This window comes from Meles meles, chromosome 16 (genome assembly GCF_922984935.1).
Source record: "Meles meles chromosome 16, mMelMel3.1 paternal haplotype, whole genome shotgun sequence".
NCBI classification, from domain to species: domain Eukaryota; kingdom Metazoa; phylum Chordata; class Mammalia; order Carnivora; family Mustelidae; genus Meles; species Meles meles.
Genome location: NC_060081.1, coordinates 27,695,024 through 27,716,752, shown reverse-complemented (window position 1 = coordinate 27,716,752; position 21,729 = coordinate 27,695,024). Strand labels below are relative to the sequence as shown.

The 21,729-nt window shown below is 43.5% G+C and overlaps 1 protein-coding gene across 4 annotated transcripts in view; it reads left to right on the top strand.

Annotated features, from left to right (window-relative positions):
• Positions 1-21,729, top strand: part of MGAT4A (alpha-1,3-mannosyl-glycoprotein 4-beta-N-acetylglucosaminyltransferase A) — a 164,502-nt gene that overhangs the window by 27,927 nt on the left and 114,846 nt on the right. For 2 of the 4 annotated variants that reach the window (XM_045980144.1, XM_045980141.1), the window contains exon 2: positions 15,453-15,781. In XM_045980144.1, coding sequence (XP_045836100.1) covers positions 15,688-15,781 — 94 coding nt within the window. In that variant the 5' untranslated portion in view covers positions 15,453-15,687. Of the gene's footprint in view, positions 1-10,873; positions 11,009-15,452; positions 15,782-21,729 lie in introns of those variants that run through there. The other 2 variants (XM_045980142.1, XM_045980143.1) reach the window with 2 other exon arrangements.

Below are 21,729 nucleotides of genomic sequence, written 5' to 3'. Positions count from 1 at the left end.
TCATGACCTGAGCCAAAGGTGATGCTTAACTGGCTGAGCTGCCCAGAGTCCCTCTTTTTTTTTTTTTTTTTTAAATATTTATTTATTTTGGAGAGAGAGAGAGAGCATGCGTGAGGGTGGGTGCAAGTGGGGGAGGGGCAGAGGGAAAGAGAGAGAATTCTGAGGCAGACTCCCAGCTGAGCCTAGAACTGGATGTGGGGCTCCAATCCAGGACCCTGAGATCACAACCTGAGCCAAAATCAAGAGTCAGACACTTAACCAACTGAGCCACCCAGAAACCCCAGATGGTGGTTTGTTTTTAAGTGAAGAAAGCACTTGACCAGAGGAGCTTCTGGGTTCCTCCTCCCTCCTAGGGTCATCAACGCTAGGCTTAGGATGTTGGCAGATTTTTCAAGTTCCCTGTATAACTCTTGGCCCTGAAACAGGGATGATGACCTTAGCCCAAGTCACTCTCAAAATACAATATGTACTTGAAAGCTTTCTATGATTGTGTTTAGTTTCTATAAAGTTCCTAGGACTCCTTTACACCTTTGCAGTGGTGGGGGGAGGCCAGCATCTCAACTAAAGACCACAGACTTCAGCAGGACACCCAGGCTGAATCCCAGCTCAGTGACTTCCTAGTTGGGTGAATTTACACAAGTTGTTTAATGTCTCGTGCCTCAGTTTCCTTGTGTGTGTAACAGGCAGAATGAGAGTTTCAACCTTATAGCTGTTGTGAAGATTAATTAATACTTCAAGAGTTCTTAGTGTGATGTCTGGCAGAGGGTAAATGTTCTGGGAATGCTAGCTCTATTTATGACTACTTCATTCTTATTTGCAACTATAGAAAAATAGCAGAGACCTAAGGAATGATTAGGAATATGGAGCTGGCAAATCTAAAAGGGAAGGCTCAGTAGGATGTAGCCAGTGGTGAATTATGATGCATCAGCTAGATTCCCTTTTTCTTCATCTTCAAATGTATCTGCTCAAGAAAACCAGAAAGGCTTTTCTTCACCCTGTCAAGCGTAGCTCACCCTCACTGCCGTCACTTCCTGACCACCCACTCATCCTGAGCCTCTTGTGGACACCGCTCCAATGAAATGGCTCTAGCGAAGGTGGCCCATGAGCTAACCGGTAAACCCCATGGCTCCTGCTCAGCCCTGTGTCTCTCCGTCTTGCTGGCATCACTTGATCTTTCTCCTAAGGTCCGATGTTCATTTCCCACTCCCGCCAAAGAGCTCCATCTCTGTTATCTCTTAACAGTCTGATTCAGCAGCGCCAGAATGGAAGTCGTCTTCCTCCCAAACATTTCCATCCCTGTAATTTCCGCTTTGGTTTGGGAGGCTGCTGTCAGCCCTGTCACTGGGCTCAAAATCTCCATGCCACTTTTGCCATCTCTTCTCTCTTGTTCTCTTGTGCTTGCCCAGACGATCCACCCTCCCTCCCCTCCACCCCACAGTGCAGGCTGCCACCAGGAGGATCAGGACCCACGTCCTGACCACAGCTCCGATCCACCATTCTCAAACACATCTGGTGACTTCCCGTTATCTACTGAAAGAAGTCCATACTCCCTAGGCTAGCCCCAAAGTTCTCCCCCAGTTTCCTCCCCCTGAAACCGACCCCAGACACCAGTCTTTCAGGGCAGCCTCGTTTCTTGCTATCTTCCTGCTCTTACCCCACACCAGACAAAATGAAGAACTGTGTTCAGTTGGTGTGCCACACGGTGTTTGGTGCCCAGAACACAGTAAGCCCTCAGTAAATATTTGTTGAAGAGGAAAGAAATATGATATGTAGCCAAATAGCAACTACGGCAAACGCTAAAATGAGGAAGAAGCTTCCTAAATATTTGTTCTCTGCAGAGGCCAAGATGATGACTTTTCTTTTAGCACTTGGACGTTACAGAAATTGGCACACGTACTTTTCACTGCAAGGTTGAAGCTTTCATTTGAAAGGGGAAATTATTTCACATTACTGGACAGAGGGGACTTTCATAATTACAGAACATTTGACAGACACTCATGTGTAATATCCCTTTATAGAGGGCAACGAAACACTAAATTGTAAGGACCATTTGATAATCAGAGGGATCAGAGGATTTTTTTTTTTACTCTTATCAGATTTTTCTAATAAAAACTCAATTCTCATTTGAGGCAAGTTCCTTTGGGCACCTTCCCAATACAATTCCAATTTATTTTTCCATTAGCTGGGAGCAGTTCTTATATTTTTTTCATTAGAAGCCCACGGTGCCAAATCCACATCCTGCTAGAAGTTTGAGTCCAACTCTCTGGTACTTCTGAATATCACCTCTGTCACCGTTGAATGGCAACATAAATGTGGCCAGTGAGATAGGATTCAGGTTGGAAAATTAGAAGGCTGATTTAAAAAAAAAATACCACACAGGCAGTTCTAATGAATTCCAAAATGCAAAAGGATTTATCTGAGTGATCTCATGTTTTGGGTTTTGGGGAAAAGAATGGAAATGTGGAAATTATGATCACCATTATCAGAAAGAGATCATTTTTGTCCTCTATATGAGGACATCTATAAGTCACACATTTATCCAAACTTGGCCTCGTTGAATCTTTGGCTGCCTTGATGAGCTTCAGCAGCTTGGCCTCTCTCCCTTTTCAATCCATGCCCAACTGTCTTAAATTCAAATTTCAAAATGGAAATAAGTATAGTTACCTACTTTTTTCAACTCACAGGTGACAGGGGAATGGAATAGTGGAGCACATGACTGAACTGTGGATAATCTAAAATATGACTTTGATTCCAGAATGTTTGAGGTTTTGTATTTGCATCTGGATAGGTGATCTTGTAAGAGCTCATGGTCCTTTACAAAAACAGTCAAATCCTACTTATGAAGACCAGGCAGTCTTCCTCAAACCCCTGACCCTCTGCTCTGCCCTCCCTAAAAAGTCCTGTGAGGGGAAGTTTTGAGAAGAGCAGGAAGCAAGCCTTCAGCCTCCTGGGCAAGTTCAAGTCTGACTGTCCTTGTCCTGCCCACAGTAGGCACTCCTGTCCCACAGCGGCTTGGCCTGACTGGCTGGTCCAGCTCTAGACTAAACCTCACTGCTCAGTCTGCTTCCCGGTCAGGCTGCTGCTTCTTACCCTTTCGTGGACTTGTTTCTGTTCTCTCTGCTTTCATCTCTACCTCTGGCTTCCTCTTTGCTCATGGCTTCTGTGTACTCCATCCTCTGTCTTTCTGTTTCTGCCCTGATGCTGCACGTCTTTGTTTCAGAGCCCTTCAGAGAAGAGATTTGATGAGTTCTGTTGGTCTCCAGCCAGTTTAAAAATACGGGAGGGTCCATGTGTTAGGGCCCTGTACCCTGGGACACCAGCTTGTCAGTTAATGGCTAGCCATCTCTGAGTTGGCCATCGCATTGTTGTGAGTCAGAACTTTTGACTGTGTATGCCTCTGTCTATATGTATGTCTGTGTATCACTGGACAAACTAGGGAAATGGTTACTCAATACATTTAACTTTTGGAGCCCTTATGAGGATAATGGACAGGAATAAAATGTTCTCTGCCATGAAAAGATATGGCAATTATTCAGATGGTGAAACAAGTCAACATCTGAGGAAAAGCCAGGCCAGCTGGCTGGACCATAGCACAAGGCAATGAACCAGCCCTGGGGGCCCAGAGGAAAAGGAACAGGGCCCAGCTTGCCCCAGACTTGAGTTCCCCTAGGGGGAGGCCTCTGTGCTCCTAACTCAACTGTGTTCGGGTTTTTGTACCTGTTCGAACTGTTCTCTTGTCCCCTAAACTGGGAAGCACTTACTGATACCCCTCTTACCTCCAGGGTATGAGTGGAAACTTGCTCCTCCATTTCCTTCCCATACAGAGAACCAGAGGCAGTTCACTCTTAAAGTATATACCCTCAATCAGCATGCGTTAAGGACACAAAACAGTGGCTATCCAAAAGTTTTGTAGAAAATTTTTTAAAAATTAGTTTTACAAAGCACTCTGTTGTGATTGTCTTGGAATGTCTTACTGGTACCTCTGTGTACCAAGATTTTGTATTCAGAAGATATTCTTGATGGCTTACAATGTTTCTACCTCCCCAAAGTCCTTATTATGAGCACGACTATGAAGAAGTCTATTAAATGGAGTGTTCAGAATTCTGGAAGAATCTTTCCTCTGAAGAGATGCCTTAGTTGTCACGATAGTTCATTTCTGAAGTGATATTGTATTTTTGGTTGTGTCTGAGACACCAATATTAGAATGTTTACTTACTGAAGAGAAACTTCTTTCTTCCTTCTCCTTCAGCATTTCATAAACCTTGTGATTTTGAACCTAGACCAATGTAAAATTTAAAGTAGGAAGCACAACCAAAGCAATGAGTAAATATTTACTAAGTGCCTCTACCAGAGGTACACAGATGGACCCTAGCATAGCAGTTCAGTAAATACCTGTTTGATAATCCTAAGATTCATTTTCTGAAATTCGGTTAAAAATACTACAGCAATTCTCTTGCTGGTGTCAATGGTCTGATCCTCTACCCTTGAATATTTGCTTTGTAACGTTGCTTTTCAATTCAGAAATCCTCCGTGCTTTCCTCTTACCCAAGTCTGAGGCTGGGACTCTCCTGCACTCTCCTCCGTAACCTACCATATTTTCCCCAATGCCTCTGTTCACCCCCTTCTGCCCAGGTGCCATGAACGACCAGTGTGCACTGCCGTGTGTGTGTGTGTGTGTGTGTGTGTGTGTGTGTGTGTGTGTGTGTTTGTGTGTGTTCCTTCTCTTGTAATGCTTCTTTTTTCCCTACACCTGCCCAATTCCTATACCTATTCTTAAAGACTCAGAGCAAGTGTGTCTTGTTCCACAAAACCCTCCATTCCACCAACAAACACGTGCAGAGTAACTCCCTCCAGCCCGTCCTGCATTGCTTAGTGAGATGGTTCCAGCCCTGAAGAGCATAACAGCTGAGTGAATGAGTGAATGAGTCAGCAGACTATGATATTGGCACAGACCACCTTTTTTCACTTAAGAAAACACAGAGAAAATGATAACATTCTTCATGGCCCCAGGGTTGTTTGTAGCTGGAGGGTTCTAGCTGCGTCAGATCTGACCCAATCACTCTGAAGGCCAAGAAGGGCCAAAGCTTTCCCTTTCTCCAACGAACACCAGCTTTGAAACTCAGGATAATGCTACAGAGCGATGAATCCGTATGTAGGAGTGGGGACGGGAGTGCCGTGGGTCTGTCTCCCAGGCTCGGAGGTAACGGAGGGCTTCCCAGGAAGTGGCAGCAAGCTGAATCTTGCTGAAGGATGTTAGCTGGCCTCCGAGGGTGGTGGAATGGGGACAGGAGTGAGTCTCCAGAGGAGACCGCCCGTGCCCCTTTGTGGAAGGCAGGGAGCCGTTCAGGATGGCGTGGCTCAGCTTGAGGGGGGGCAGGGGGAATGTGGCTCTTGTGGCAAGTGGGTGTTAGACTAGGAGAGCTGTGGGTGTTCTCCCAGCCAGAATCTGAACACCCGGAGGGGTGAGACCGCATTTTACAATTCAGCATCTTCCGAACTTTTACTCACGTAAGGGCTGAATATGGCCTTGTTTGATAGCAGAGTCTCTCTTTACTAGTGACAGGTCTTAATGGCTGCCATGAGACCCGTGAACGGTCTCTCTTCAGAGCAACGTGAATGTGAACTGTGTTTTCTAGAGTTTGTGTGAACCCCACTGGAGCGGAAAGATCTGACAGGCGTACAGTTCTCCAGTCCTTCAAGTTTCCAGACAAGCTCTGGTTTCGCTTTACAGAATGCCTGACATGGCTTTTTGTTCTGACCCTGGGTTGGTTATCTACCCCTGGTCTCTAGCCTCACCTGTGCAGCCTTTGTGTCCTCTGCCCTGAGAGGCTGGAGCTGGGAGGGAGCCAGCAGCTGTTCCCAAGGCTCCCTGAGGCTTCCCATTAGCGTCTGCCAACAGGAGGCAGTGGTTGGAGATGAGAAGGCATAGATGAGCGAGAAGCCTCCTGCTTCTGAGACCAAGGGTTGCTGGAGGTTGTTGGCAACAGCTGCATGAGCTGAAGGGGTGGGGTGATTCCTGTCTCCAGCCCCCCATGCGGAGACAGTATGTTTTTAGGGTTCTAGAACAAATAGTGCAGCCGCAGATGCAATCTCCCAGTGTCCACCCCGGAGGCACCAGCAACCCGGGATCCTTGGGTAACCATCCAGCTTTCTTTCTGCTCTTGACCCTCTTCTTTCTTCATTCTGTCCTTCTAACACCTTTGCAACCCATCTCCTGAGTATTAGTTCCTCTGTGCAAAATACCTAGAATTGTTTCTTTTTTCTTTTCTGATTGGTGCCTGGCTGATACACCCACCAACTTGTAGGGCGGTAAGCCACACTGTTAAGAGAGGGCCAAGAAATACTGGTTGTTATGAAAAAGGCGACAACGATTATGTTGTCCAGCTATCCATAGCTCCAAATGGCCTGATACTGGGCAGTGATGGTCCTGCGTGTATTTTTTGAGTAGAGGTTTTTATCCTGCTTGAAAGGAACGGATAGAGGAGCACAGTTGAACTGCTGGAATTGGTGTTATGCATGCATGGATTTCAGACACAGGGCCATTGACCCAACATCTTTTACAACTACCAAATTCACAGAGGAAGAAAGAGAAAGGGAAAAAAAAAAAAAATCCCCAAAGCTCTGTAAGTCTCTGGCTCACCATTCTCTTCCTTCATGCCTTCAGAGTATACATCAAATAAAATAAAACCGGTGAGTCAGCTTTAATGGTGTGGCTAAAAAGGAAGTGATCCCTCCAATCCTCCTAAACACTCTTGGCAGAGACTTTCCCTGCCACGGGGCATTGCCGATTGTTCTAACAATGCCTGGAAGGGAGCCCTTTCCCAGTAAGGTGGTAGGATCCTCCTTTGGGGTTTTCTTGAACAATTTTAGCAATGGCTTGTACACATACACAAGTGGCAGCGACCACAGCATTTATGTATGGTGAGGACCCACAATTCCAAAATTACATAGCTGCCCAGATCGGTTTTGGTCTGAATAATGGGATAGACCCCTCTACCCCAACAATGTGAATGTGAATGAAATGGAAAGGCCTCTTTCAAGGTTTCTCTCACATCAGGATAAGCAAAGGTGTGAGGAGGAATAGTAAAAATCATTTAGCTCTCTGTTGTCCATCTGGCTGAACCTTCGTGCCCACCTAGAGTTGAATATTAAATAGGCTGGTTCTATTTGAATTGTCTCATTAATTTCTTGGTCCTTGCATGCCCTGTCTCATTACACAGCAGAAACAGTTTGGACACTGTGTCTGAAAACACATAAACTTTTACTGCCCATCCTGGTCCTAGTTCTCCTGTAGCTTCTAGACTAAAAGTGCTGGAGCACACTGTTTACCAAGAGAAATGAGAGGGTTCCTGCCAGGTCGGACCTCCTGGGGCTATTCCTCTTGAAGTCTTTATAATTGAAAAATGATCCCATTTAAGCGAGTCACCAACAAACCAGAATCACAACTTTTATTTATTTTTAAAAGATTTTATTTATTTATTTGAGAGAGAAAGTGCAAGAGTGCACAAGCAGGGGGAGTGGCAGGCAGAAGAAGGCAGACTCAGTCCCAGGATGCTGGGATGGTGATTTGAGCCAAAGGCAGAGGCTTAACCATCTGAGCCACCCAGGTGCCCCAGAACCACAACAATTATTAACGTTCATATATGATGCAATTGGAGGGGACCAGAGTTGTAAAGAACTAAAGATGACTTGCTTCATTTCTTAGAAGTTGATTACTGTAGGTGTGGCCCCACCAATAACTATGCCCTATCAAAGCAATAAAGGGAAAAGATTAACTATTGGTGTGGACTCTGCTTTTAGCTCCCATGTCGGGCTCCAGGAAGCCTTCCCTGTCCTGAGAATCTGACTGGTGGCCCCATCCTATCTTCTGTCCTAGTACCTTGAACTTGTAGCAGTATCTTGGGGTTTAATTCCTTACTTACCTCTCCCAGTAGTGTGTGATGGCCCTGTGGTTAGATGCTGGCTGCCTCTGCACCTCCTAGGCCCTCAGAAAATGTGGAAAGATGCTAGGGACAGAATCCAGGTTGGTGAAGTTACAGGCAGAACTTCTTGCCTAAACATTTCTCTTATTTCCACTGACTCTGAACTAAAGGCCTGGAGAAGGCAAAAAGAAAGTGCACAGTAGAGAAGCAACAAAGAGGGAATAAAAGAGGGAATCATCATGGAAAAGATAAGAAAAAAGAGGACTCAGTGGGGGGGCGCCTGGGTGGCTCAGTGGTTAAAGCCTTTGCCTTCAGCTCAGGTCATGATCTCAGGGTCCTGAGATCGAGCCCCGCATCGGGCTCTCTGCTTGGCGGGGAGCCTGCTTCCCCTCTCTCTCTCTGCCTGCTTCTCTGCCTACTTGTGATCTTTGTCTGTCAAATAAATAAATAAAATCTTAAAAAAAAAAAAAAGGACTCAGTGGGGCTTGGTATGACTGCCTTTATTAAACAGATATCACAGATGTAGTTGGAAAATCCAGGATCTTGTGCTCTGCAAAGTTAGAACAAATGAGCAACCAATTATGACCTATGCTTTGGAGGCCCATATTCCATGCCATTCCGGTTTTTAGGACAATGAACTGAAATCCAGATTTTCCTGAACTAAAATGTGAATGGTTTGTGATGACTTTAACTGTAGGGCAAAATTTCTTCCCAAACCTACCCTTCTGCTGACAGAGAAGCAACACATCATCAGAAAGGCCCCAAAAGGAGGCAGTTGTTTTTTTCTGCTTGCTTTCCATCTTTTGCTATAGGTTTTGCCACTAACCAGTGTCCAGGGGGAGTTCCTGCCATCTTCCTGAATAAGACTATTGAGTCTGCAATTGAAACTTGGCCTTCCAGGCTTTTCTTTCTCCTCTGACATATTCCTCTACAGAATGTTTGTGAATGCTTTCATTTCTGTCTCTTAGTGAGAGGGAAAAAGATGGAGAAAGTGGAGTGAAACCTATCTTTTTGATATTCATCCATTCAACAAAATTTTGTTAGTTGCTGAAGACTCAAGCAGAGAGTTGGTGTGGCGGAATGATGTAGGGGCTCTGGAATCAAACAGACCTGGATGTGAATTGTGGTTCTGTTATTTACCCATTGCCTAAATTACTATTTGCAGCGCTAAATTAATCTCTCAGAGCCTCAGTTTCTTCCTCTGTAAAATAAGAATAGTAGCCACCCAGGTACTTGGTCTTTTGGCCAATCTTGTGGGCATGGCTTGGTGGCTTTCTCCATCATCTGTCAAATAGCAGAGCTTTCTTTGTTTGCAAAAGGCTTGTCTGTCATTAAGAGCAATGTATAATAGGGTCTAGGATTTTCCATTCCCAAAAGATATTTTCAGCAACATGTATCAAGCAGTGTCTCAAAGGCTGTATCCTAGAATGGCTTCAGTCTTTAATGCTTACATCTGGAAATCTTATTGTCACCTTGCTACAAGGAAATGTCTTTGTCATAGAACACAGGAAATCTGGTTCTCTGGCCCCCAAGGCAGAGAGAAAAGTTGTCATTTGATGTCGTGGCTGTCATGCCTAAGTTATGTTCATGGTGCTGGGTAACGGAGGAGCCTTTTTGTCTACTCCTCCTGAATTGAGGGAGGACCATGGGAGGAAAGAATCATGTATGTCTTCCTGGACTTTAAAAACAGCTCAACAGTCATGGAGTGAAATATCACCATGGAAGAACTAAGAAACCCATGCATGTCATAGCTGATTATTAATTACTGCTATCTTGAGACAAAAGAAAGGAATTTCGCTGGGGGGGAAACTATTCTGATTGAGGTTTGTCTCTTTAAGGGTTTTGAATTTTTGGATTATGGATTTCTAAAAAGAACCTATTTATTACTTTGGGAGCTTGGCAGGAAGAAAGATGTCCCCTTGATCTTTGGCCGGTAGTTCCCTGTAAATATTAACTTGGAGGGCTGTTGTGAGGATTATGGTAATGGTTAAAATAAGACATCTTTGGTATCACCAAAAGATGATGTGCTCAATGGTAGTTACTATTAACACAAGTCATAATACATATGAACACTAAGCAAAAGAGAGGTGGACCACTCAGGCTTTCTATAGATGATTACCTCGTTGGTTAACTTGACATGGTGAAAGTTTAGAACATGGGGCCCAGGAGAAAGGGGCAGGATATGTGATGAAATGGTAAAATCAAAGGCTTTGGCACCCAAACGATCTGCCTTTAAACCTTGTATTTTTTCTTCGTATGTTTATGCTAGTCCTTCCTTCTGAGCCCCTGTAAATTGGGGATAGGGATGCCTATCGCTGGGGATCCTGCGAAGGTCAGAGACAGTCGCTGAGGTCCTGGAACTGCTGGGCCTCGGAAGCTATTGTTGGTTTAGAGCCTGACCTGCCGCTGGGACCTGCCCCCGGGACCTGTCGCCAGGAATGCTGCCCAGGCCGGATGACTGAGGAATGGGACTTGCAGCTGGGGCCAGGGGCTCCGATTGAGGAAGCCCAGGGTGGTCGGGTCGTGCGCCCAGGCTGAGGCCGAGGGTTCCCTGGGGCCTTCCGTTGGCAGTCTGAGCTGCCTCTGCACACGCCGGGGAGGATTAAAGCCAGATGTGGCTTGGCGGGGCGCGGGGGGTGGAGGGGCGGCTGCGCGGAGAAGCCAAGCTCTCGGAACCTGGGGCCGGAGACCAAGACGCAGAGCCAGACCTCGCGGTGACATTAAATGCAGGGGGGAGGAATGGGATCTCAGGAGAGTTAGGTAGGCTGCGAGTCGGCGCCCCTAAATGACAGCCGGGCAGGCCACTGACGCGAGCGGCTCTGCCGCGCGGGGGCGCCCGGTGGAGGGCGCGCAGCACCGGCGGCCAATGGCTGGCGGGGTCGCGGGCGGGGCCGGGGGGCGGGGCGGCCGCGGCGCTCCAGCGGCGGGGGCGGAGTCGCGCTGGGGAGGCGGGGCACCCGGCCTCGGCAGCGGCTGCAGCGGCAGCCACAGCAGCCTCGGCGGCGGCCGCGGCAGAACTGGCAGCGCCAGCGGCGGGTGAGGGGCTCGCTGCTAGCAGCCGGCGGCGGCGCGCGGGCGGCCTCGAGGTGGGGGCGCAGGGCGGCTGCGCGGAGGGCGCGGGATGGAGGGGCGGTGCCGGCTGCTGGGCTCCGAGGCACCGGGGTCGCGGGAGATCCACCTGCTGGTAACGGAGCCGCCCGCGCCGCGGCCCGACCGGGAGCTCGCGCCTCCGGCTGCTGCGGGGCCGGCTCGGGGCGCTGGCTGGGCCTCGGGGCGGGGCGCGGGCCGGGGCGCCCTGGTCGTGGGGTCAGCCCCGCGCCACCGCCGCCGCCGCTACAGCCCCTCGGTGCCGCGCGCTCTCGCGGTGGCCGGCAGGGCGCCTGGTGCGTTTCCCGGCGCTCCCCGGCGCGGCGGGGCTCGTCGACTTCGGGGCAAAGTGGAGGAAAGTGCGGGCTTAGGGGGTACTGGGAGGAAGAGAGAGTTGTCCGCGGGACCGGGCCGCCCCAGGGCCCTCACCGACCCGAGGGTGGGCGCCTTTACGGGGCCGGGGGCAGGTGGGGCGGGGGCCAGGAGGTCCGGGGCATGGAGGTAGGGGGTGCTCCCGCCGTGGCGGAGGCGGTGTGCAGCCGTCGTAGCGAATATTTTTACAAAGTGAAGGTGTGCGGGTCCGGTGTGAAAGAGCACCGCCATCCCCCCCAGGCCCCAGTTGCCTTGAAGGAGAAGCTGCAAGTGGGACCCTTAGATTGGGTCTGGGTGATTGCACACAAAGTGTACCAGGTGACACCTCTGAGGCGTGTTTTACGACCTGGCAGTCATACCACTTGCGCGCCCGCTTTTATTTCTCGCAGCGTGTGTTTCTCCTGAGCCCGTTTATTTGCTTACAGTCCGAATTGCGAAATATAAGCAGACATAATGTATGTTTTTAATGCTTTCCATGTATTTTGCTGTTCTGCTTTCGCTCTCGGACGAATTCTCATAAAAGATAATGATAGCGTCGTTTGGTGGAATATAGAACCTAAATTTAGAATCAGATAATGCCTTTTGTGGTTTATCTTTCGTTTTCTGAATGTTAAAAAAAATAGTTTTATTAACAGCTTATCGTGGCATGGGTTTCTTTAGTCCACACTTGTAAATCCAAAAACGTGCTGGACGATGAAATTATGTAAGCTGTGTTAATGAAAAGTATTAATCCTTTGATAAATTTAAAATGAATTTTTACATAATTTGTATAAAGTTATATAGCTTACGTCATGGATTTCATGCTTCTGCCTTTCAATCTTGAGGCACCTCTGTCCTGTCTGTGGGATAATGAGGGAACATCCCAAGTGTTCAGCAAAGTGTTCTCAGCCATAAAATGTATTGAGTATTTCAGAAAACACTTTAAATAAAGGTTTTTGTATCCAATAATAAAACAATAGGGCAGTCAAATAAAACAGGTTTTTCAATCTGCGGTCTTGAGTTGAAGTTCCGTATGTCTTTGGGAGGGTGAAGAAGATGATTGAAAGTTTTAGCTATCACATTTTTTATTGTTAAAGATTCAGATACATTAGATACATTAATTGATAATCTGAGAATATTAAGGTGTTAGGTTGAAATTTTTGCAAATGTGGATACCGATAAAAATAATGACACAATTTGTTTCTTGCTTTAGGTAGTCAGTCAGTCCAGAGGGCTCTTGGCTGTCCAGCCTGACTGCCTCCCCTGGTTGAAGAGCATGGAGATCATTAGTTTTGCTTTAGTCTGGAGTCTTCAGCTGTACTGTGTGGTTAAACTTGATTAGTTTGGAAACCCTAATTAAAATGTACAACTTCATTCTTACTGAGTAAAATGCTCTTCATTTTTCCTGCAGAATTTCAGGTCTTATTTGTTAGTGAATTGATAAGTATCTTCTTCAAACCAGAGCTTAATGGCTTCCTAGATCTAATTTTTCATATTTGGTATATTCTTTACATATTATTAATAGCCTATCTATAGCTTACTTTGATTTTAGAAGTCATTCACTTTTATTGTCTCTACGTATTAATACTGAATTTTATCATATGGGCGTTTTTTGTATTTAATAAAACTATTTTAAAATATCCTTTATGATTTCTTCTTTACTTCCCCATAATTATTAATTGGATGTTTACTCTAATAACCTGTATACTTTTAGATCTTTTACTAGGTCAAAATTCTTCCTGAAGTAGGGTGCAGCTAAGTATGTAGCAACAGAAAGTTATATGCATTTTTATATAATGTTGCACCAGGATTGTAATTCTGTATTATATAATTCACTGAGTTATCACATCTCTTTTTATAATCAGAACTCATTATTAGGGTGCTTATTAATATAAGACAATATATTAGGCACTTTAAGGAATTTAGTACAAATTGTAGGATTTCACCACAAAGATTTTAAAATCTAAACCATCATGTTTGATGTTTACTTGTCTTAACTATAGAAGATTAATAACTTTGGTTATAGAAAATAGTGATAACTTTTGAGAATACCTTTGGAGTTCCTTGTTTTCAGATAGTAAGAGGAAGCAAGGAAGTAGAATATTCCAGAATATTATACCATAGTGAGAGCTGTTGGCCAAGGAGAGTTAGAAGGCATGCTTGGATGTGTGTGTGTGGTGGGGGAGGGGTGCTTAGCCAGAGGTTACAGGAAGTGAGAAATTTGTTTAAAGTCTTAGGTTTATGGGGTGCCTGGGTGGTTCAGTGGGTTAAGCCTCTGCCTTTGGCTCAGGTCATCATCCCAGGGTCCTGGGATCGAGCCCCACATCTGGCTCTCTGCTCAGAAGGGAGTGCTTCCCCCTCTCTCTGCCTGCCTTTCTGCCTACTTGTGATCTCTGTGTCAAATAAATAAAATCTTTAAAAAATAAAAAATTTTTTAAAAGTCTTAGGCGTAAACTCAGAAATTTCCTATGAATTTTGCAGCTTTTTTCCTAATAAATACATATTCATTATAGAAGAGAAAATTTTTGAAATTCACACACTGTTGGGTGAAGTTAATACTTCAGGAAGGTTTTCTAGACTGGGAGTGGCCCTTGCCCTTCTCTTCATACTTACAAGGTACAGGTGGCCTAGTTTGAAAGGCAAAGGGCAGTAGGTAAGCGCTTGAACTTTGAAGTCCTACAGATCAGTGTTCCCTCTCTGGTTTAATAATGCCTGTCTCATTACCTGAAACTAATGTGACATTGTGTATCAATTATACTTCAGTTAAAGAAAAGGCCTGCCTCTTAGGGTTTTGTTGAAGATTTAAAGCATTAGGTGGTTGCATAGGAAACACTCAGTGTCTTGCAGAGTCTGTCATTGTTACCATCAGTACTATCCCTTGGTCTAGAGGGGATTTCTAGTCACTGTGTTCAGTTTTACAACTGTAGCTGACAGGGTGGTTTCTGAATTGCCTACCAATGGCTACTTTAGTCAGCCATACTTTGTAGCCAAGGGAATTGTCCCTGGGGCTTGTGAGGCATTTTTGGAGGTGCATTAACTTACCCCGGTAGAGTGTGTCTCGGTATGTTGCCAAGTGCTTCTTGTGGTCCCTTTGAGGCCACTGGGAATCCGTGAACATCTTGGAGTGCCTGATATACCCCCAGGGAACAAGACTGGCTATGCATAGTGCAGACCAAACCCGTGGCTGGCTGCAGTTTTGTTTGTTTGGTTGGTTGGTTTGCTTTTATTTTTTAACACAGTTAACATTTATGGAGAACCTATTAAGTGCTAGGTGACTATACTTAAGTACCCATAAGGATTTGATTGAATTCGATGTTCAGTTTTTCTGAGTGAAAGCAGTGCGAGGTCCTAGGTCCTGCAGTGTTCTGGTTGGGTTGCTGCGTTTCCTAAATGCCTTTTCGTATTCCAGTTGACACCTTGGGAGCAGGTTACTCACCTGAAAAACTACATTTCTTTTATGATAATGATAAATGGCAATAATCACTGTGACTTTTCTATTGTTTATAAACATTATTTGTGTCCTAGAAGTGGAGCCAGGCCAGGTGGTTTGCTTGTTTTATGGACGAAACTGCAAGGCCCAAATCGGGGGCACACCTGAAGTCCTATATATAATGATGTTGCTGGAGCTAGAGCCCAGGTTTTTTGATGCTCGTATGTTGTAGTCTGCCAGTTTTTCTTAAAGTTTTCAAAACATTGACTATTATTCTGCAAGAGGAAAAGGGAGGAGTATGACGATTATGTTACGTGGGAACCGTTGTGTGATCCTCAGAGTTAATCAGCTTCAAATCTGTGGCTTCCTATTTGTTTAATGAGCACCACAACCTCTCCCTTCAAATAATGAACCATCACTTTCTTCTTTTGCAAACAAAACCGAATCAAGGAGGAGGGAATAGAGTTTGAAGCTCTTTTTCTGGAGGAGAAACATTGTATGATTCTAGTATATGAATGTTTGAATTGTTTAGATGCGGGTATAATCTTGGTAGCTGGGGGTTAGCCCAGCCAAAAGTTTGTTCATAATGGTGAGTGATAAATGAAGAAAGTTGTATTTTGCATCATTGAACAAGTTTTCCTTTCTCTTTTTCCCCTGAACAGGAAGAAAGAACCCTGAGACAGCAGCCTATGAAGACTGCGAAGACAATCCAGAATTGCAATTATGAATGGTGTTGCTGCTGGGCTCCTTCTGCAGAGCATCTGAAATGAACCTCTCTTACTGATTGTTTTTATTGGCCCAGAGCCAGGAGTACTGGATTCAGTTGACTTCAGGATTAGAAAGAGAACAGTTTGGTTATCATCGTAAACATATGAACCAGTGTGATGGTGAAATGAGATGAGGCTCCGAAATGGAACTGTAGCTACTGTTTTAGCATTTATCACTTCGTTCCTGACTTTATCTTGGTATACCACGTGGCAAAATGGGAAAGGTAAGGCAAATATCTCCAAAAATGTGCATGAAATATAGTAATAAACAATGCATAAATACTTAGGTTAGGCACCACAACAATCTGCATTTTGCATGCTCTCTGCTGGAGGCCTGCTGGTTTCTTTCTGATGCAAAAATGAAACTGTATTCTTGGACAGAGGAGACAGAATTTCTAATCTGAATGGGGTTTGTTTTCGATTTCTTATAATTGCTCTTGGAGAAATAGATACTGATCAGTGGTTATATTATACATGGCAGCCAAGCTGAATAACAAAGACTTTTGTTTTGGCATTTTATTTTTATTAAACATCATAAATGTTTAATAAGCTTCCTTGTACTGGATGTTGTTTAAAGTGCTTAAAAGGACACAATCAGCGCCTTCATGAAATTTACATGCTGATTATAGTAATGATTTGGTGCTGTTGTAGTTAATGATTTAAACTACGTGTGTTGACAGATTGCTCTTTGGGCAAGAGTATTTATGAAGTGGGTGAGGATAAATTCTTACTCAAAATTGGAAACCGGTTTTAAGTTTACTGTGTTTAGACTGTTGAATTGTGTTTTTAAGGAAAGTTATTTGTTAAGTGATATTCAGGGATAATGCCTTTGCTTTTTTTTCCTTTTTTTTTTTTTTAATTTATTTGAGAGCTCAGAGACAACAGGGGGAAGGGCAGAGGGAGACGTTAGAGAGAGAAAATCTAAAGCAGTCTCCATGCCCAGCACGGAGCCCGACTCGAGCTCAGTCTCACAACCCTGAGATCATGACCTGAGCCAAAATCAAGAATTGGATGGTCAGTCTACTGAGCCAACTAGGTGCCCCCATTCCTATGTTAATCTAGGGAAAGTTGATGGCATAGAAGGATGGAAGTACATATTTGGTTTTTGAGAATCAAGTTAGAGTAGTCATCATCTCCAGATTATTGGGGTCCTGTTTTATTAACTTATATGAAGATAACTGAAAAGATGCGTTCATTACTTAATTTTCCTCTGGCTTGTATATAGGTGTGTATATGTAGATGTGTATTTATCTGTGTGAGTACATATGTATAAAATAAGCTGATTAAAGTGAAAAGCATAGGATCTGTTCTTTGAGTAAGTATACTATCTAGAGGAACTGTTTCAGGGAGAAATGAATGAAAAACTTGCTGAAGACCTTTATTCTTTGTGGACAAATATATACAATTTGGATTTTGTTTTTTAATTGTATCAAAAGGAGAAGACATACTTAGGAAGAACTTTGACAGGTTAATTTAATCAAACTGTTGATTGTCCCAGACATGACCAAAACAGATGCCTGGCCTTAAAAGTTTACTTATGAAATAAGAGAATTACAATAAGGGACATATCTGGATTTTTTTTCTTATCAGGAAACTTATCTATTCAGAGTTATAGTAATGGAGAAATGTGATCCTTTTCACTGAGTCTTATGTAAGGGATTAAAACTTTTGTAATCTCTATTCCACTTACCTTGTTTCTTGTGTAAAGGCATTATAAGCATTATTTTCTTTTAGGATTAAGTTGTCTTTAGGGGCCCCTGGGTGGCTCAGTCCGCTGATCACCTGTCTTGGGCTCTGGTCGTGATCCCAGTGTCCTGGGATTGAGCCCCATGTCACTCTGCTCAGTGGGGAGCCTGCTTCTCCCTGTCCCTCTCCCTCTGCCTGCTGCTCCACCTGCTTGTGGGCACGTGCTTTCTCTCTGTCAAATAAACAAAAAAAAATTTTTTTTTAAAGATTTTATTATCCATTTGACAGACAGAGATCACAAGCAGGCAGAGAGGCAGGCAGAGAGAGAGAGCGAGCGAGAGAGCAGGAAGCAGGCTCCTTGCCAAGCAGAGAGCCCGATGCGGGACTCCATCCCAGGACCCTGAGATCATGACCTCAGCTGAAGGCAGAGGCTTAACCCACTGAGCCACCCAGGCGCCCCACAAATAAAATCTTTAAAAAAGTTGTCTTTAGAATCAAAATTTAAAACATAGAAATATTCTTTCTTTCTGTGATATTAGATACACATAAAGTGTGTTCTCTTTGATTATCGTTCTTTGACCAGCTCTGTAATCCTTTCATGCATATTCTTCTGCTCTGTTTCTCTGCTTAGTGTTTTGTCCAGACTTTTTCAGGTGTCAGCAGATGACTATGGTTATATAAGATCCTGGTTGGTTTTCTTGTTGTTTGTTTTTTTGTTTGTTTGTTTGTTTTGTTTTTTAGATTTTATTTATTTGAGAGAGAGAGAGAAGGAGAGGGAGAAGCAGGCTCTCTGCTGAGCAGGAAACCTGATGTGGGGCTCAGTCCCAGGACCCCTGGGATCATGACCTGAGTCAAAGGCGGATGCTTGATGGACTGAGCCACTCAGGCGCCCCAGTCCTCTGTGTTTTAATGCTATCATTTATGTAACTGATTTAACTGCTGAGCATTTGGATTCTTTCTAGATCATTCTGGCAGTCAGATAGTCTGGATTTCCCAGAGCAGGGCTGCTCTTAGATAGTCAGGTCTAGTACACTCATCAACCATGTGGTCTGATTTTTATATTGAAAGCATGGTTTCCATAATCATTGACTTTGCTGGGCTAGTAGATTTTATTTTTCATTCACTCATTGACCCCTTAATGTACTGCCTAGCATTGCATTAAATGCTATGAATATGAAAGAAATAATAAACTTAACACTTTTGAGAGGCTCAGGGACTGGTAGGGGAAGATTCAGGTAAACAAATATGATACCATCAATAGACTGAGGTAGAAGTAATAACCCAGTGCTGGGGAAGCATATTACATGTTATATATGATTTCGTTTAATCCTTGTAACAACGCTGGGAAGAAGAATTACCCCCTTTCACTAGATGAGAAAACTGAGGCAGAGTGGTTGAGAAACTTGACAAGGTGATACATTTAAGTGGTAAAGCGAAGTTTGAGCTCAGTCATGCTGGTTCCAGATATGCTCTTAGCTATTGGTCTACTTCCCAGAAGAGCAGAGACTGAAGCTACTAATTCTTGAATCACTTCACAGTGGAAGAATAAATAGGGAGGTGATGCAGAGCAGTAGATACGGGGCGTGTCAGGTAGAGAGGTCCTTGTGCAGCCACAAAGCTCTGAAATGGTGTAGCATATTTGTGCCTTGGAATTAGGAGACACTCAGTTTCATAGGCATGTAAGACTCCTAGACTCTCAAGGTTCATTTAGTTGGTAATCACAGTGCAGTTCTTAACCTGTTTTTCTTCATAGGTCTTCATCTAACACTTGGAAGAATACATGAGCTGGCCCATGGGATTGGCATAAGTTTGGGAGGATGTTAGGAGCCCAGCCAGGGAAGATGGAGTTTGGGGTTGGGGATACCAGTTTTAGCAGGGCATGCAGAATTAAAGAGGCAGAATTCCAATTATGTGGAATAGATAGGTTGGGAAAGTTGTACGCGGACATTGTGAGAGTGGGAGGAGTCATTCGTTACATGTCTCAGTTGTAGATGGGGTTCTTCTAAAGAACTTCCTACTTTGCTCAGGCACAATCTAGAAATTGGGGAAGACCGAGCAAACAATCCGTCTGTTCATAGGAACATACAACATTCATGTACATGTTTGTGTGTGGACATGTCTTTTCATTTCTCTTGGGTATTTGCCTAGGAGTGGAATTGCCGGATCATTTAGTCACTCTATATTTAATCATTTGAAGAGCCCCAGACTGGTTTTCTTTCTTTCTTTTTTTTTTTTTTTAAGATTTTATATATTTATTTGACAGACAGATATCACGAGTAGGCAGAGAGGCAGGCAAAGAGAGAGGAGGAAGCAGGCTCCCTGCTGAGCAGAGAGCCCGCCCAATATGGGGGCCCTAGGATCATGACCTGAGCCGAAGGGAGAGACTTTTTAACCCACTGAGCCACCCAGGCGCCCCCAGACTGTTTTTCATAGCAGCTGGACTATTACGCATAGTAGCATATGAGAGTTCCAGTTTCTTCACATTCTTGACAACCCGTATTATCAAGCTTTCAATTCTCATTCTAGTGGTCGGAATATAGTGTTTTATTGTGATATAGTGTTTTATTGTGATTTTGAGTGGAATTTCTCTGATGACTAATGATATCTAGCATCTTTTTATATACTTTAAGCAATTTGCATATATTCTTTGGGAAATTGTCAATTTGGATCCTTTGCTTATTTTAAAAAAAATTTTTTTTAAAGTCTGTTTATTAAGTCGTAAGAGTTCTTTATATATTCTGGATATAATTTACTTAGCAGATACATGATTGGCAAATATTTTCTCCCATTCTGTGGGTTGCCTTTCACATTCTTGGATCATGCCCTATGAAGCACAAGAGTTTTAATTTTGGTGAAGTTCAGTCAATTTTTGTTGTTTTTGTTGTTGCTTGTGCTTTTGGTATCATATCCAAGAGTTCATTGTCAAACCTGAAATAATGAAAATTCTGTGTTTGCTTCTAAGAGTCTTGGCCTTTAATCCAATTTTTTTTTTAAATATTTTATTTATTTGACAGAGAGAAATCACAACTAGGCAAGGAGGCAGGCAGAGAGAGAGGAGGAAGCAGGCTCCCCGCGGAGCAGAGAGCCTGATGTGGGACTTGATCCCAGGACCCCAGGATCATGACCCGAGCCGAAGGCAGAGGCTTTAACCCACTGAGCCACCCAGGCGCCCCCCTTTAATCCATTTTTAGGTCAGCTTTTGTGTGTGGTATGAAGTAAAGGTCCAACTTAATTCTTTTGCATCTGGCTATCCAGTGGTCCTAGCCATTTGTTTTTCCCCCATTGAATGGTCTAGACACTGTTATTGAAAATCAGTTGATCATAAATGTATGGATTTATTTCTGGACTCAATTCTAGTCCATTGATATTCTTTCCTTCTAGTACAGCACCATCTTGATTATTACATTGTAGTGACTTCTGAAATTTGGAAGTATAAATTCTGTTAGTTTATACTTTTTCAGGATTGTTTGGTTATTTTGGGCCCCTTGCAGTTCCATGTGAATTTTAACAGCTTGTCAATGTGTATAAAGAAGTCAATTGGGATTATGATAGGGATTGCTTTGAACCTGTAGATCAGATTAAGTACCATTACCATCTTAATAGTGTTCGGTCTTCATATCCATAAAACACAGGATTTCATTTATTTAGGTCTTTACTTTTTTTCAACAATTTTTGCATACATTTACACAGAGTTTAAGATTTATGCTTCTTTTTAAAAATTTATACCCAAGTATTTTATACTTTCTGATAATTTTGAATGGAGTTGTTTTCTTAACTTTGTCAGTTTTCATTGCAAGTATATAGAAACACAATTGATTTCTGTATATTGATTTTGTATCCTACAACCTTTCTGAGTTTATTTATTCTTATAGTGGATTCCTTAGGATCTTCTGTGTACCAGATCATGCCATCTGTGAATACAAATAATTTTATTTCTTCCTTTCTAGTCTGAATTCTTTTTCTTTAATTTTTCTGGCTAGAACCTTCATTTCAGTGTTAAATAGAAGTAATGTGAGAGCTTACCTCCTTGTCTTGATCTTAAGGGGAAAGCAGCCAATCTTTACATTTATTTAAGTGGAATATTATTTGTGGTTTTTAAGTAGATGTCTTTTTTTCAGGTAAAGGAAGTTGCCTTTTAGTTCTGGCTTGCTGAGTGTTTTTATCATGAAAATATGTTGAATTTTGTCAAATGAATTTCCTGTGTCTATTGAGTGATTTTGTTGTTGTTGTTCTGTATTCTGTTGATAAAATATATTACATTAAATGATTTGTAGGTGTTCAACTAACCTTGCATCCTTAGGAAAAGTAACACTTGGCATGGTGTATAATTCTTTTTAGATGTTGCTGGATTTGGTTTGCTAGTATTTGTTGGGGATTTTGGATCCATAGTCCGAAGGGTTATTGGCCTGTAGTTTTCTTATTTTGTGTTTGTCAGTTTTTGATATTAGGGTGATACTCATTTCATAGAAAGATTTGGGAAGTGTTC